The sequence below is a fragment of the Antechinus flavipes genome, chromosome 4, assembly GCF_016432865.1.
Source record: "Antechinus flavipes isolate AdamAnt ecotype Samford, QLD, Australia chromosome 4, AdamAnt_v2, whole genome shotgun sequence".
NCBI lineage: Eukaryota > Metazoa > Chordata > Mammalia > Dasyuromorphia > Dasyuridae > Antechinus > Antechinus flavipes.
The window spans coordinates 101983410-101996895 of record NC_067401.1 but is presented as its reverse complement, the minus strand read 5'-3'; the positions used below and the strand labels follow the sequence as shown (position 1 = coordinate 101996895).

General features: G+C 32.6%; 1 protein-coding gene across 1 annotated transcript in view; it reads left to right on the top strand.

Moving 5' to 3' along the window:
* The window catches only part of NUP133 (nucleoporin 133), a 65291-nt gene extending 52929 nt beyond the window's left edge, over positions 1–12362 (top strand). The window contains exons 21-26 of the mRNA XM_051993621.1: positions 726–861; positions 1401–1519; positions 2404–2484; positions 8112–8176; positions 9486–9574; positions 12042–12362. Of these exons, the coding sequence (XP_051849581.1) occupies positions 726–861; positions 1401–1519; positions 2404–2484; positions 8112–8176; positions 9486–9574; positions 12042–12178 (627 nt within the window). The 3' untranslated portion in view covers positions 12179–12362. The remainder of the gene's footprint in view (positions 1–725; positions 862–1400; positions 1520–2403; positions 2485–8111; positions 8177–9485; positions 9575–12041) is intronic.
* Positions 12363–13486: the final 1124 nt, after the last annotated feature.

The following is a 13486-nucleotide window of genomic DNA, read 5'->3' as shown; positions in this document are numbered from 1 at the left end:
TATAAATAACTCTTAACACATAGGAGTTTCTTTCACAGAGAAGCTGTAGGTGTCTCATCTTTTTTGATTTATTGGTATTGGTTACCAGATATTCACTATTGAGATTCAAGAGAACTGGCTTCTAATCTTGCTTAGGCAAACTTAACAACTGCACTGCGAAAGTCAAAGAGAAGAAGTAGTTGTCATACAAAACCCTAAAGAAAACAACCTTTTTGCTCAGGTTTATAGTGACTATTATTAGACTTTTATCCCAGTTTATATTCAGATAGGATTAGTAAAATACTCTACTAAGGTCTAGGTCCTAGTTTTGGCTCTTCTGTGGATCCGTGGCTCTATTCTAGATCCTTAAAGCATCCTCACTTTCCACAGATTAGTGAGAGACATGTTTACATTGATAAGACTTGCTACAGATGATACAGAAAAATGAAATGGATAAAAGTCACTGAACTTTTAAGTCAGGAAGACCTAAATTCACATCCTGCCTCAGAAAGTGATTGTCTTTGTCCTGGACAAGTAGTTGAATATTTTTATTATGTAGGTTTCTGCATCTATGAATTGAAGAAGTTGGACTTTCTGGTTCCTAAGTTTACTTCCAGAGCTGAAACAGATTCTATGTAAAGTAAAAAGAAATTGTATATTCGAATTGTCATCATACTTTATTTCAGCTTCCTCAAAGTAATAATTTATTACCTGTTAATCTATTCTTATATTCTGGTTTATTCTAGGCTCATACAACACTTCTGGGCTTGGCAAATATGGAAAATCGTTACTTTGCAAAAAAGAAAACCCTGCTTGGACTGAGTAAATTAGCTGCCTTAGCTTCAGATTTTTCAGAAGGTTTAATACAAGAAAAAATTGAAGGTAAAAAAAGGACTGAATATTTTGAAGGACAGAAGAAACTAAATTCCATTCAACCAAAATTTATTAACAAAGGCCTTGAAGAATATTGGGGAGTGAGCTGACCACAGAACCAGGAAGACTTGAGTTCAAGTCCTACCTCTTACACATAATGACTAGGGGACCTTTGCAAAGGTCCTACAAAGTTTGGGCATTTGGAATTGGCAGAGGGAACTTCCATTGCCAGTAAAATCACAGGCCTATTCTTGTCTCTGTCCCTAATATGATGAGGCCTTCTGCTGGTCTCAGGATATAAATTTACTCAGAAAACAAGAATAACATGTAAACAGTGGTTTAAAGAACTGAAGAAACTAAGAACCTTTTACAAATAATAAATAATTTGCCCAGGTTCTTGTCCACTTTTTGTATTAATTAGACCATATTTAAGATCATATAGTAACTGAGAGTCTTTAAGCTAACTTTTTTTTAAAAAAAATTCACAATTTTTGCTACAACAAAATAGATCTGGAAATTATACTGATATTTTTTTCTTTGCATACTAGAAATGTCTGAGCAAGAACACTTTCTATTACATCAGGAGACCCTACCTGAACAGCTGTTAGCTGAAAAACAGTTTAATCTCAATACAATGCCAGTACTGACTGCACCACAACTGATCAATGTATGTATTTTATACAGTTTTACAGCCATTTCTTTGTACCACTTATCTCAGAAGCCCCTGTGGAGAAGTGCTGTGATATAGTAAGAACAATCCTGGATTTGGAGTCAGAGACTCCAGTCAGTTTTGTAACATTCCACCTGAATCATGTTGAACAAATCATTTAACTTCTCTGGATTTTTCAACTGTAAAATGAAGAAGTTTGATTAAATGACCTTTTGTGGAGCTTTCTAATTCTTAAAAGCAATTAATTCAGTTTAGTAAATATTTATTAAGTATCTACTCTATCAAAAAACTATGCTAAGCTCTGGGGATAATAAGAAGTGCTTTTATCTTTTTTTTTTTTTTTTTTTTGGCTGAGGTAATTGGGGTTAAGTGACTTGCCCAGGGTCACACAGCCAGGAAGTGTTAAGTATCTGAGGTCATATTTGAACTCAGGTTCTCCTGACTTTGGAGCTGATGCTCTATCTATTACACTTACTCGCTGCCCCCTCTTATTAAATCTTATTAAAAATAATCCTCTGGAAAATGCCATCTGAATCCAGAGAGAGAACTGTGAAGACTGAATATGGATTAAAGGATAGTACTTTCACCTTTTTTGTTTGCTTGCTTTTTCTTTCTTGTGATTTTCTCCTTTTTGATCTGATTTTTCTTGCATAAAATAAAATATATAGAAATATGTTTAAAAAGATTGCACATATGTAACATATCAGATTGCTTGCTGTCTTGGGAAGATAAGGAGGGAAAGGAGGGTGAAAAATATGGAACACAAAGTCTTATCAAAAATGAGTGTTGAAAACTATCTTTACATTTATTTGGGAAGATAATATACTGTTGAGAAGAAAAAAATAATCCTCAACCTCTCTCTTTTTTTTTTTAAACCATAGCTGTACATATGTGAGGAAAACAGAAGAGCCAACGAATATGACTTCAAGAAAGCACTAGATTTGCTAGAATACATTGATGAGGTAAATTGAGGAAAATCAGTTGAGAAGATCCTTTTAAATGAATATCCCTTTAAAATCTCTTACCAGTGTCAGGTGTCATACTTCTTAACTTAATGAAGAAGGGAACAAATGTAAAGGGGAAAAAGAGAACTTAATAATTAGCCAATTAAATTGGAATATTTAAATGGTGATTCTTTAGAATGTTAACGCCTATGATAAATCATAGGTTTAAAAAAATAGTATTTAGTACTAACCCTTCAGGAAAATTGTTCGTTAGAACCAATTCCTGTGCTTATTTTATCCTACATAGATTTCTTTTTTTATCCCTATATTCTAAAAAAAATCCTTGAATTTGAAACATCTACTTGATATCAGGTGCACTAAGTCTAGAACTTAAACTTTGGTACATGCCCCATTCTCTAAAATTCTCCTATTTCAATAGACCCTAAGAATATCTGCTAAATACTCATGGTAGTCTATGTACATTTCTTCAATTCCCCTGTCATTCATTTCAAAATTTCTCTGTATTTTCACCAAGGTTTGTTTTGTGTTGTTTCTAAGAAAGAAATGTCCTAACATCTTGCTAAGCGTAACTCTTCATTTTCTTGATCATTTGCTCAACCAACATTCATTTATTATGTGCTTATTGCATGTTAGGCTTTGGGGACACAGAAACAAAAACATAAAACAGCCCCCCTCTTCCAGGAACTTGGATTCTTTTTATTAGGAAAGACAATACTCACTAATATAAGTTTATAGAAAACATATATAAAATAACCTTGAGTTGTGGTGATATTAATAGCTTGAGGGACCCAGAAAATTTCTCCTTCAAAAGGTGATATTAGAACTGATATTTGAAAGAAATCGGGGATTCCAAAAAAGGAGATTTGAGGAGGGAATGCATTCTCAGCATGGGATATGGCCAGTACAATTACCTAGAGATCCAGATGGGGCTTGTGTGTGAAGAGCAGCAGTTAGGTCATTTGCCTGGATAGGAGGATGTGTAGAAAGGAGTAATGTGTAAAAAGAATAGAAAACTAAGAAGGGGTAGACTGTGGTGACCTTATGTGCCAGATAGAGTTTATTCTTGATCTTTGAGTTTATTGAAAGCTCCTGTGTGTAGTAAACCATGTAGAAGGTGGCATAGGGGGAAAGCTTGAAGCAAAAACATCACGTACTCAGTGATTATAAGAAGTCAGGAAAGAGAAAATGAGAGCCTGTATTCAGGTAGAGAAGGAGATAGAATGGAGAGATGTGTTGAACATTAGTGACAAGATTTGGCAAGTGTTTGGCTATGAGGGTTGAATGTGAGACAGGAGTCCAGAATGCTTCTAAGGTTGCAAACCTACATGACTGGAAGGAAAAAGGCAGTGCCCTTGGCTAACTTCAGAAAGTTTGAAGAAAAGAGGGCATTGGAAGGAAAAAAGTTATCTTTTGAATATGTAGAACTTAAGATACTGTGGAACAACAAGTTAGAACTGTCCAACAGATGATTACTGAAGAACTGGAGCTGAAGAGAAAGAATAGGGCGGGATTATATATCTATTATATATAGATCTGGGAGTTATCTCCATACAGGTGTTAATTAGAATTGGGATTCAAGGCTACCAAGCAATAGAAAGAAAATGGAAGATTTTGAAAATGAACAGTGAGATAAATAAGAGGAAAACCAGGAGAGAGCTAATTATGAAAACCCAAGGAGACAACAATATCCTGGAAGAGAGGGTGATCAGACATGTCAAACATTGCATAGAGGTCACAAAAGATGAGTATTGTCTCTCTTTTCTCCCCTACCCCCTCCTAAAACTTAAATTTGGCAATTAAAAGATAATTGATAATATTGGAGAGTATAAGTTGAATGGTAAGATTGAGATCCAAATTGCAGAAGGTTTAGAAAAGATGGGACAGAGGCCCTCAGGAGAGCCTTCATCTCACTTCTTTGTAAAGCCAGGGAGTCCACTGTGTGTGTGTACATGCATGCGTGCAGTATGTTGATTGATAGACTTTTTTCTTTTTAAAAAATAGTTACGATATGGAAATGGCTCTCTTATGAGGGACAACAAGAGATACTAGGAGAAATTCTGGTGATGGAGAAAATCAAAATCAAAAGAAGTGTGAAAGGAGAGAAGGTGGAAATACCAATGGCTTTTTCAGTGAGTTTAGCTGAAAGGGGAAAGATAAGTATAGAAGACAAACTGGTTGGAGTAGTGAATATGAGGTTTAAGCATCTTGTAGGTTTCAAGAGAAAAGTCAGTAGATAGGGAAATATTGGTGATCTCTCCACTCTCTGAGTGGAGATGATAAGAATGGAAAGAGAAAGAAAGAGAAATGCACTTAGGGAAGGGGAAAGGAAAAGAAGGCCAGTAAAAATGGTTTCATATAATCAGGATGTGCAAGTAGACATCTATGAATACAGAAAAGGTTTGGAGAAATAGCAGATACATGTATTTTATTCTTATCTGAACTAGTCAAAGGAGGAAAAAATGCAGTCGGATACAGAAATACATTTTACTCAATAGGAAGCAAGAAGAAGGGAAAAAGGAAAATTACAGGTAGAGTAGATTAAGTGAGGAGTTAGTCTTCAACAAAATCATCTTGACTCTGCAAAAATACTTAGTTCTTTTTGAGATGCCAAAGAATAGGAATTTAAGGGAGATGTCCATTAATGGGAAATAGCTGAAGAAATTATGATATATAAATGTTTTAGGATATGTTTGTGCTCCAAGAAATAAAGAGAATGGTTTCAAAGAAACCTAGAGACACATATTAACTGATGCAATTTCTATATAAACAATAAGGATCCAGTTAGCAGTTTAGGTTTCTTTTAGCTTCAGTTAGTAGCATGTGTGTTAGGAGTAGAGGAAGTATTTTGTATTGAGTAATCCAAATTTGAGGTTTGACAAGCTATGATTGGTGGTAGGATAAAGAAGTCAGGGATTGGAGGTTAGAAGATAAGGAATAAGCAAGAGTAAAAATAGTTGAAAGCCTATTTCTATTGACTCAACTCCAATCCCAAAACTTTGGAAACTAATTTGGAAATTTTTTTCCATTTTATAATGTACTCTAATATTTTAAATAATGTTTCAGAAAATCGTGTATAAATGAACTTTTGAAGGTGCAGGTGCAGATCATAGAACATGAACTCTCATAGCTGAGAGAAACTTTAAATATGACCTAGTTTCACCCTTTATCTTAAATTAAGTGGCAGAAAGGCTCAGTGACTCACTCAGAGCTGAATGTGTTGGTGACAAGTTAGTCTTTTTCAACATACTTTTAAAATGTTACCAAAAAGCCATCTTTTCAGCTAGAAGAATTAGTTATTCAAAGATCACAATACTAGAAAGCATTTGGGATCCTATATAGGTGAGGTTGTAAGAGTAAATGTGGAAGTAAAAAAATGATGTTTTTCTTGGTAGGCCATTTGGTGGTCATTTTTGGTTTGCAACCACAGCCATTGTTAGACATGTATGAATCGGTTAATAAATAAGCATTTATTAAATGATTACTAAATGCCAATCACTTTGCTAAGTTCTTAGAGTACAAAGACAAGTATAAAACAGTCTATGCCCTTAAGGACTTTACAGGCTAATGGGAGAAACTATGTATAATTGTTTGTTACATACAGAAGATATACAAAATAGTTTTGAGGGGAAGATATGTGTGAGCAGAAAAAAAAATACACTGAAGAGCTTTCTGTAGACGGTAGCTTTTGAACTGTCTTGTAGGAAATCAGGGATCCTAGAAGTACTAGTAAGGAGGGAACACATTTAGACGCAGGAAACAGCCATCACAAAGTCATGGAGAGAAAGGTTCATATATATATGTCCAGCACAGGAAGTCAGTATGGTGGAGATAGGAATAAAAGATAAGATTGGAAGTATAGGAATAGATCAGTGAAAAAATTTTAATGTCAGAAGAGTATTTAATCTTAGGGACAGTAGGGAGCCACTGGTGGTATTTGAGCAGGAGGGTGGTCTGATCCAGACTTAAATATTAGAATAGTCACCTAGTTGACTTTATGTTATATGCATTGGAGAAAAAAGAGGGTAAGGAAGGGAGAACAAATTGGAAGCTGTTGCAGTAGACAAACTGAAAAGTGATGAAGGCTTGATCTGAAGCAAATAGCTATATGAATGGAGAGAAGAAATGAAAAGATTTGTCGATTTACCTGGATAAACAGGTAAATGAAAGTGAGGAGTCAAAAATAATATTGAGGTTGCAAACTTGGGTGATTAGAAATCTAATGATATCCTTGACAATAGTGGGGAAGTTTGGAAGTGGAGTGGGTTTAAGGAGCAAAGGAAAGAGTTCTGTTTTGGACCTAGTGAATTTGAGGTATGGATAGAACTATGTAGTCACTTCAGCTTTGTTAAATACCTTCAGTAATGGTGAAGCCAGCCTTCAGCTTCCTTTGGAGAAAAATTAAGTGATTTCTTTCAGTTACGTTGCAAATAAATAAATTCAGAAGCTCCTGAATGATTGTTCTAAGATTTTTTGGATGATATAATAATAATCTATTTATTTTTTTTTATTAACTCTCTGTAAGCTAAGTAACCAGTATATTCATTATTTGAAAGTGGTAGGGACTCAAAAGACTATTGGCTATTGGTTTTTATTTATTTAAGTTAACATGGATTATTTCTTTAGTTTTATACCTCATTAGTCAAATAAGAACTTTGTTTTTATCAGTTTTAGCAATTAGTCTTTTTCAGTTGTTCCCCATGGAAATTGGACCTTAGCTTTTTTTCTGAAGTTTTTGGTAGTAATTCTTAATTATATTTAATTTTTCTGAAATTTGTCTCTGAGCATATGAAGTAGATTAAACAGATTTTAATCACTAGTTATATATGACTTTTTTAAGATCCAATTTTAGGTTAAACTTCTTGCTTCGTGAGATTTCTGCTGTTCTCATGTTGTCATATCATATACTAGTAAATCAGTTCATATAAGATTCTCTTAGTGATCATGTTATTGTTATTCCTTCCAGGGATTGATTATGTTTTAAGGAGAGAAGATGCAAAATTTTAATATAAAACAATTTACACTGTGAATATATATTTTTGTTTTGTTTTGTTTTTTGTTTTTTTAGCTGAGGCAATTGGGGTTAAGTGACTTGCCCAGGGTTACACAGCTAGGAAGTGTTAAGTGTCTGAGACCAGATTTGAACTCAGGTTCTCCTGACTTCAGGGTTGGTACTCTATCCACTGCTCCACCTAGCTGCCCCTGTGAATATGTATTTTTAAAGATAAAAACTAAAGAAATAATTCATCATAAAACGAAGAAAAGTAAAATGGTGTCTTTGGATTTATGATAAATGGTTTTTCTTTATTCAAAAATCAAATTAATATTAGGGCTTATATAATCTTTGTACCCTCGTCACATGTGACTGTCATTTTTTTCTTCTTTGAAGTTAACATAAGCCCCTACCTGGGCATAGCAGTGGGACTCCACTGTAATTATGTTCCACCATTGAACAAGAAGTATAATTATCTCTTATCACCAAGTAACCAAAATAAAATAAGAGTACATAATTGTGAAGTGGCATTCCTTGAATCTGAATGTGGTGCAAAATTTTAGAGAAAAATAAGTGATTTTTATAATTCTTTTAAAATCAGGATTTAATAATTTTTTTTTATCCCTGTATCAAGGAGGAAGATGCAAACATAAATGATCTCAAACTTGAAATCCTTTGCAAAGCTCTTCAAAGAGACAAGTAAGACCTTTGAGTACAATGTATTTTCTCCATTTGGATCATTCTTTAGACTTCATTGATATATTTTTTCTCATGTTATTTGTAGTTGAACGTTCCTTAGCCATTTTAAAAAACAAAACAAAAAACAAGCCTGTAAGGACTTTATTTTAAGACCTGATTTTGGAATAGAGCAATGTAATCCTTCATTTGTTTTTAAGGGCAAAAATGGAACATTTCAAAAATGGAAATTTAAAATTTATAGAAATCCAGAATACCAAGCAATTTTTCTATATTAACTGGTCCAGAAGGAGAATATAGAAATTGATTTTTTTTTTCCATTTTACAAAGCTAAGGCAGAGTTATTAATTTCATTTTGATTAAAAATTCTTAAATTTGAGGATGTAATGTCCAAATTTTCAAGCTTCTCCTTTGTATTTGCCTTCTTTCTAGGTATTCTTCGTTTCCATCTATGGGAATGATTCCTTTAAAACTGACCATGTGAGAAAGACAGTCTGTTGTGGGCATGGGTCTCTTTCTCAGAAGAATTTTAAAGATGTTCTAGCGTGACTGCTAAAAACTTTTCTCCTGCTCACCATTTTCCTTATTGGAGGGAATAGAGCTATTTTTACTTAGTAACCTCCTCCCTCTTCTGAACACTCCCAGATAGTTAAAATTGTTGTTAATTTAGTCTCAGAAGCCATCCTCAAAAGCATCCAGCAAGTCTTCTCACTTGATTTCTATGCCCCACCTTACTCATGCAGAGTTATTCATCTTGGCTGCTTATTTTCCCCCCTTAAATTATTGTTTTAATTGATGATGTACTATGTTAATGAATTATAGGATTGCAGCTGATCATGTAGATTTATTGGCCTGTGGTTTATGTCTAAGTGCTTCAAACAACAAAAGTTTTCCCATATTCATATGTGTAACCTATTTAGGTTCAAGGAACAGTACCTATTTTACTTGTGGTTTTTTTTTTTTTTTTTAATTTGTGTTAATGCATTATGGCTGTTGTCTTTTCTTTGGGAAATCTTGCTTTAGGTTGCAAAACTCATTTTGGTATTGGATTCAGCATTTCCTTGGAAAAGTTACTTAAGTGATATTTTTTAAACCATTTATTGATTAATTATTTGTGCAGCATGTCCATCTCTAATTAGATGTCTGTTAAGTTCAGAATATATTAAGGAAAATTTAAGTGTATACATCTCTTACATTCCAAAATCTTTAATTAGTCTTAAATACATAATCTTCTATGTCTTTGCTCTATCCCTAAGATACCATATTGTTAGTTATCTGTAAGATTTTAATTTGTATTTTTTTTCTTTTGTAGTTGGTCCAGTTCAGATGGTAAAGATGATCCAATTGAAGTGTCTAAAGATAGTATATTTGTGAAAATCTTAGAAAAACTTTTAAAAGACGGTAAGTGATTTGTTATAAGTTCTAAGTTCTTTAAGGGCAGAAATGGTCTTATTTTCCTTTGCATTTCCCCCACTGTGCTCTGCACATTTTCATTGCTTAAAAAATATTTGTTGAATGAATGAATAAATGTTGAATTAGGAATTAGAATTTCACCATCATTTCTTTTAAACAGTTCTTTTAGCAGCTATACTGAGAAATAAGTTTAATTCCTTATTAAAGTAGTTAGACTGTAGCTTATACAGTATAAAATCTCAAAGTCAGAGAATTACTTAAACAGAAGGAGGATAGTTTCCAAAGCATATAAAAATTATCTACTAAGATATAGGGGTATGTGACATTTATCAAGAGCAAGATAAATGATAGGCCTTCTATGTACAAATAGTGGTGGGGAGGCTAGAATTGAATGGGTTCTTTTTCAATTTGTTTCAGAAGTTAACTTTCCACATTTGTCTTTTTATTAGAACAGTCAGGAAATACTTGGGCTAAACTCCATAATGCTATTCTGTTAGTATCTGCAAAAGAGTTGGTGCTCCATGTTCATTTAAGTTGTCACATTGGTTTGGCTGTTCAGTGTTCTGGAGCCCCAAGTGTAATACTCTCACAGATGGAAGACTAGAATGAACCTACTTTATAAAACATAGATTTTAAGATTTGGCAGTATGGGAAGATCACATTACAAATCTTGTACTTTTATTATATGAATGAGCTAAAATCATGGAATCATCTATTTAGAAATGAAAGGGATCTTGGAAGTCTTTAGGTTCAAACTTCTCACTCTTAGAAGTCCAAGATCTGGGGAGTACAAGTTATTTGACAAATATCGCAGTGGGTAACAAGAGCCACAATCAGAATTCAGTCTTGAATTCTCAAGTCTTTTCTTCTTTTTGCTTCACACTGTCATCCTCATGGCTATGGCCTAGATACTTGAGTGACATTTATTATCTTTAGATGTAAGTGTATCATGAATTGATTTGTCTCCTTTTTACTTAGGTACTTAAGGACCCCATGTAACCTGCTTATGAGGGGTTTGGACTAATGACCTCTGAGTTCTTAATCTATGATAATGACCTTATGTTAGGGTTAACATATATTTTTAATAAGAAAGTCCATCATTATGTTATATATCTACTGTTTTACAAATTAATATAACTTCACAAATAAGATTAGCATGATTTTATTCATAGGAAATTAAGGATTCTATCTTTATTGAAGTTTTGATTTATTGAATTGTTTAAAATTTATTTTCTTAATATTAATCAAGCCAAAACATTTACTGCATATAAAGACCTTAAGCATAATATATAATAATATGTGTATTATTATACATTGTGCATATAATATAATAATAGTTTCTGATTTTGAGAAGCTCATAATCTGGTATCTTAAGTGACTTAATTTTTTCAGTTTTTTTTTTCCTGAACTTGGCTAATATATCTTATTTAGTAAGTAAAGAAAGTGCATATATTTATTTTTGAAATTCTTTATGAAAATGGATTTGTCCCCACATACACATTTTTGTATTACCATCATTAATAAAATCTATTTAAAATTTTTTTACTTGGACCTTTGTCATTTTTATACTCTCATTAGGGCTTAGATAAACAGTTCAGCTATTTGTTGTTGGTTTTTTTTTTTCATAAATGATACATAAAATGATTCCTTAAATCTCGGGGGGGAGGTGGGGAGGTTAAAATTGTAATGCCTTATGTAAATATGCTCCAAATTTTGAAATAACAAATATCACCTTGCCATAATAAACTAAAAAATTCAGCAGTTTTTAAAAAAATACTTTTAAAAATAATTCTTAATTGTAACAGGTTTGTGTTAAATGAAAGTGTAAAATAATTATGATAGTAAAAAATAAATATTTTGGAACCATAGCATGGATTTTATATGTAATTTTTACTTCAACTTTTTAAAGAGTTTTCTCATTTTGTCTCTATTGGTGTAATTTCTACCCAGTGTGTCTCATAAATCTCCCTCATTCCTTTTCATTCTTCTTAAATTACCATGACCAAATAATTCAACACCTATTGTTCACTTTTATGGTGATGAATCATTGCATAGTTAATGAGGTTGGTCTTGGGTGAAGATGTGCCATTATTTAATTGAAGTCCACTTCTGGATGCATAGACAAAGTTTTTCACACCTGAAAGCTTGCCCTCCACTGATATCGACTTCAAGAACTCTATGATTCCACTTCATCCGTGGAAGCATTGGGAGTAGAACTTTAATGGTGAATATTTAAACTAATACAAGAAAACTAATTCAGTGCCATAAAATTTTTGTTTAAAAACATTGTTAGAATTGCTAGTGTGCTTTTTAAAATGAAACAAAATTAGAATGAGACATTTCTCACATTTAAAAGTGATATAATTTCAAATTGAAACATAGGTGTTTCTGTATTCAATCAGATTTCTTGTGTAGACAGTTTTATAGAATTATTAATATATTTTTATGTTTACAGGTGTTCAGCTTAGTGAATATTTACCAGAAGTGAAAGACTTATTACAAGCAGAAGAACTTGGAAGCTTAAAGAATAATCCTTATTTTGAATTTGTTTTGAAAGCAAATTATGAACATTATGTCCAGGGGCAGATGTGATTTCTTTTCAGAAATATTAAATGTTTTCAGCGAATTGTATTGTAAAAGTTTGGAGCTTTTTGATCTTTGTTGTATTGAAAATGTTTAAAAGTTTATGACTAAATAGTTTGAGTTTGTTATTGTTGTTTTTGTTTTTTGGTTACTGTATTTGGAAACTGAATAAAATCTTTATGCCTTTATAGAATTCTGGTCTTCTGTTCCTGCATTCTTTTTCTTTTTTTTTTTCCCACTCTGAGAAATTTCTGTTCATCCTATAGATATAATTTAATGTTTGATTATCATAGTTTTTGACTTTGGTTTTTAATATTTTTTAAAACACCAGCTTGTGAATCAGGAAAACTTGGATTCTTATCCTGTTTCTGCATTTCCTTATTTCTAAAATGAGAAATTAGTCTAGACTTCTTCCCACTCTAAAATTCTGTTGTAGTACATTCTAAAGACAATCTGAGGTGTTTGGCATATGCTTTTAAGGATGAAATATCCACAGATGTAAAAACCCATACAGACTTTTTGTGAGTTATTCATTTTTTTTTTTATTATTTAAGCAAAGGTAGGCCTAGTTTATATAGGATTGGTGGCAAAATTGAAAGTGTTTCAAACTTTTTCACTTAATAGTTCAAATTAAGAAATATTTAAGTAGGTTTTCATTATATTTGAGATGGATATTCAAATTAAATGTAATTCTATTTAGTAAAAGAATAACCTAGAGACAGCTTAGTGGTGCAGTGGATAGAACACCAGCCCTAAAGTCAGGAGGACCTGAGTTCAAATGTGGTCTCACACACTTAACACTTCCTAGCTTTGTAACCTAGGCAAGTCACTTAACCCCAATTGCCTCAGCAAAAATAAATAAATTAATTAAATTTTTAAAAAATAACCTAAACCAAAACCTATAAATACATCCCGCTCTCAAAAACTACATTTTTAGTATGGTATCCACCTTAGATCTAATGCAGCTTCATTCTTTATAAACTAAATGTGAAATTGCCCAAATGATGGTTAATGCCCAAGATGATCTTAATTTTCCTTTTTTATCTAAATTTAATTTAATCAAAAAGGTTAAACTACTAATTAAAGAACTTTTTATTCTGATTAATGTCATCAAACAATCTTTGTCTAACAGATGGTTTAACAGCTAGATATTGGATAGGGAGTTGTTACCATATCCATACTTTGTGGTTCCCTGGCCAGCTGCCTGCTCAAACAACTTGATCCAACAGCTGAAAAGGTCATAAGTTAAATTAGTTGAAGACAGATCGGTTCTTACTTCTGTAAAATACAATCATCTTTCTTTCCCGTCACCTTGAG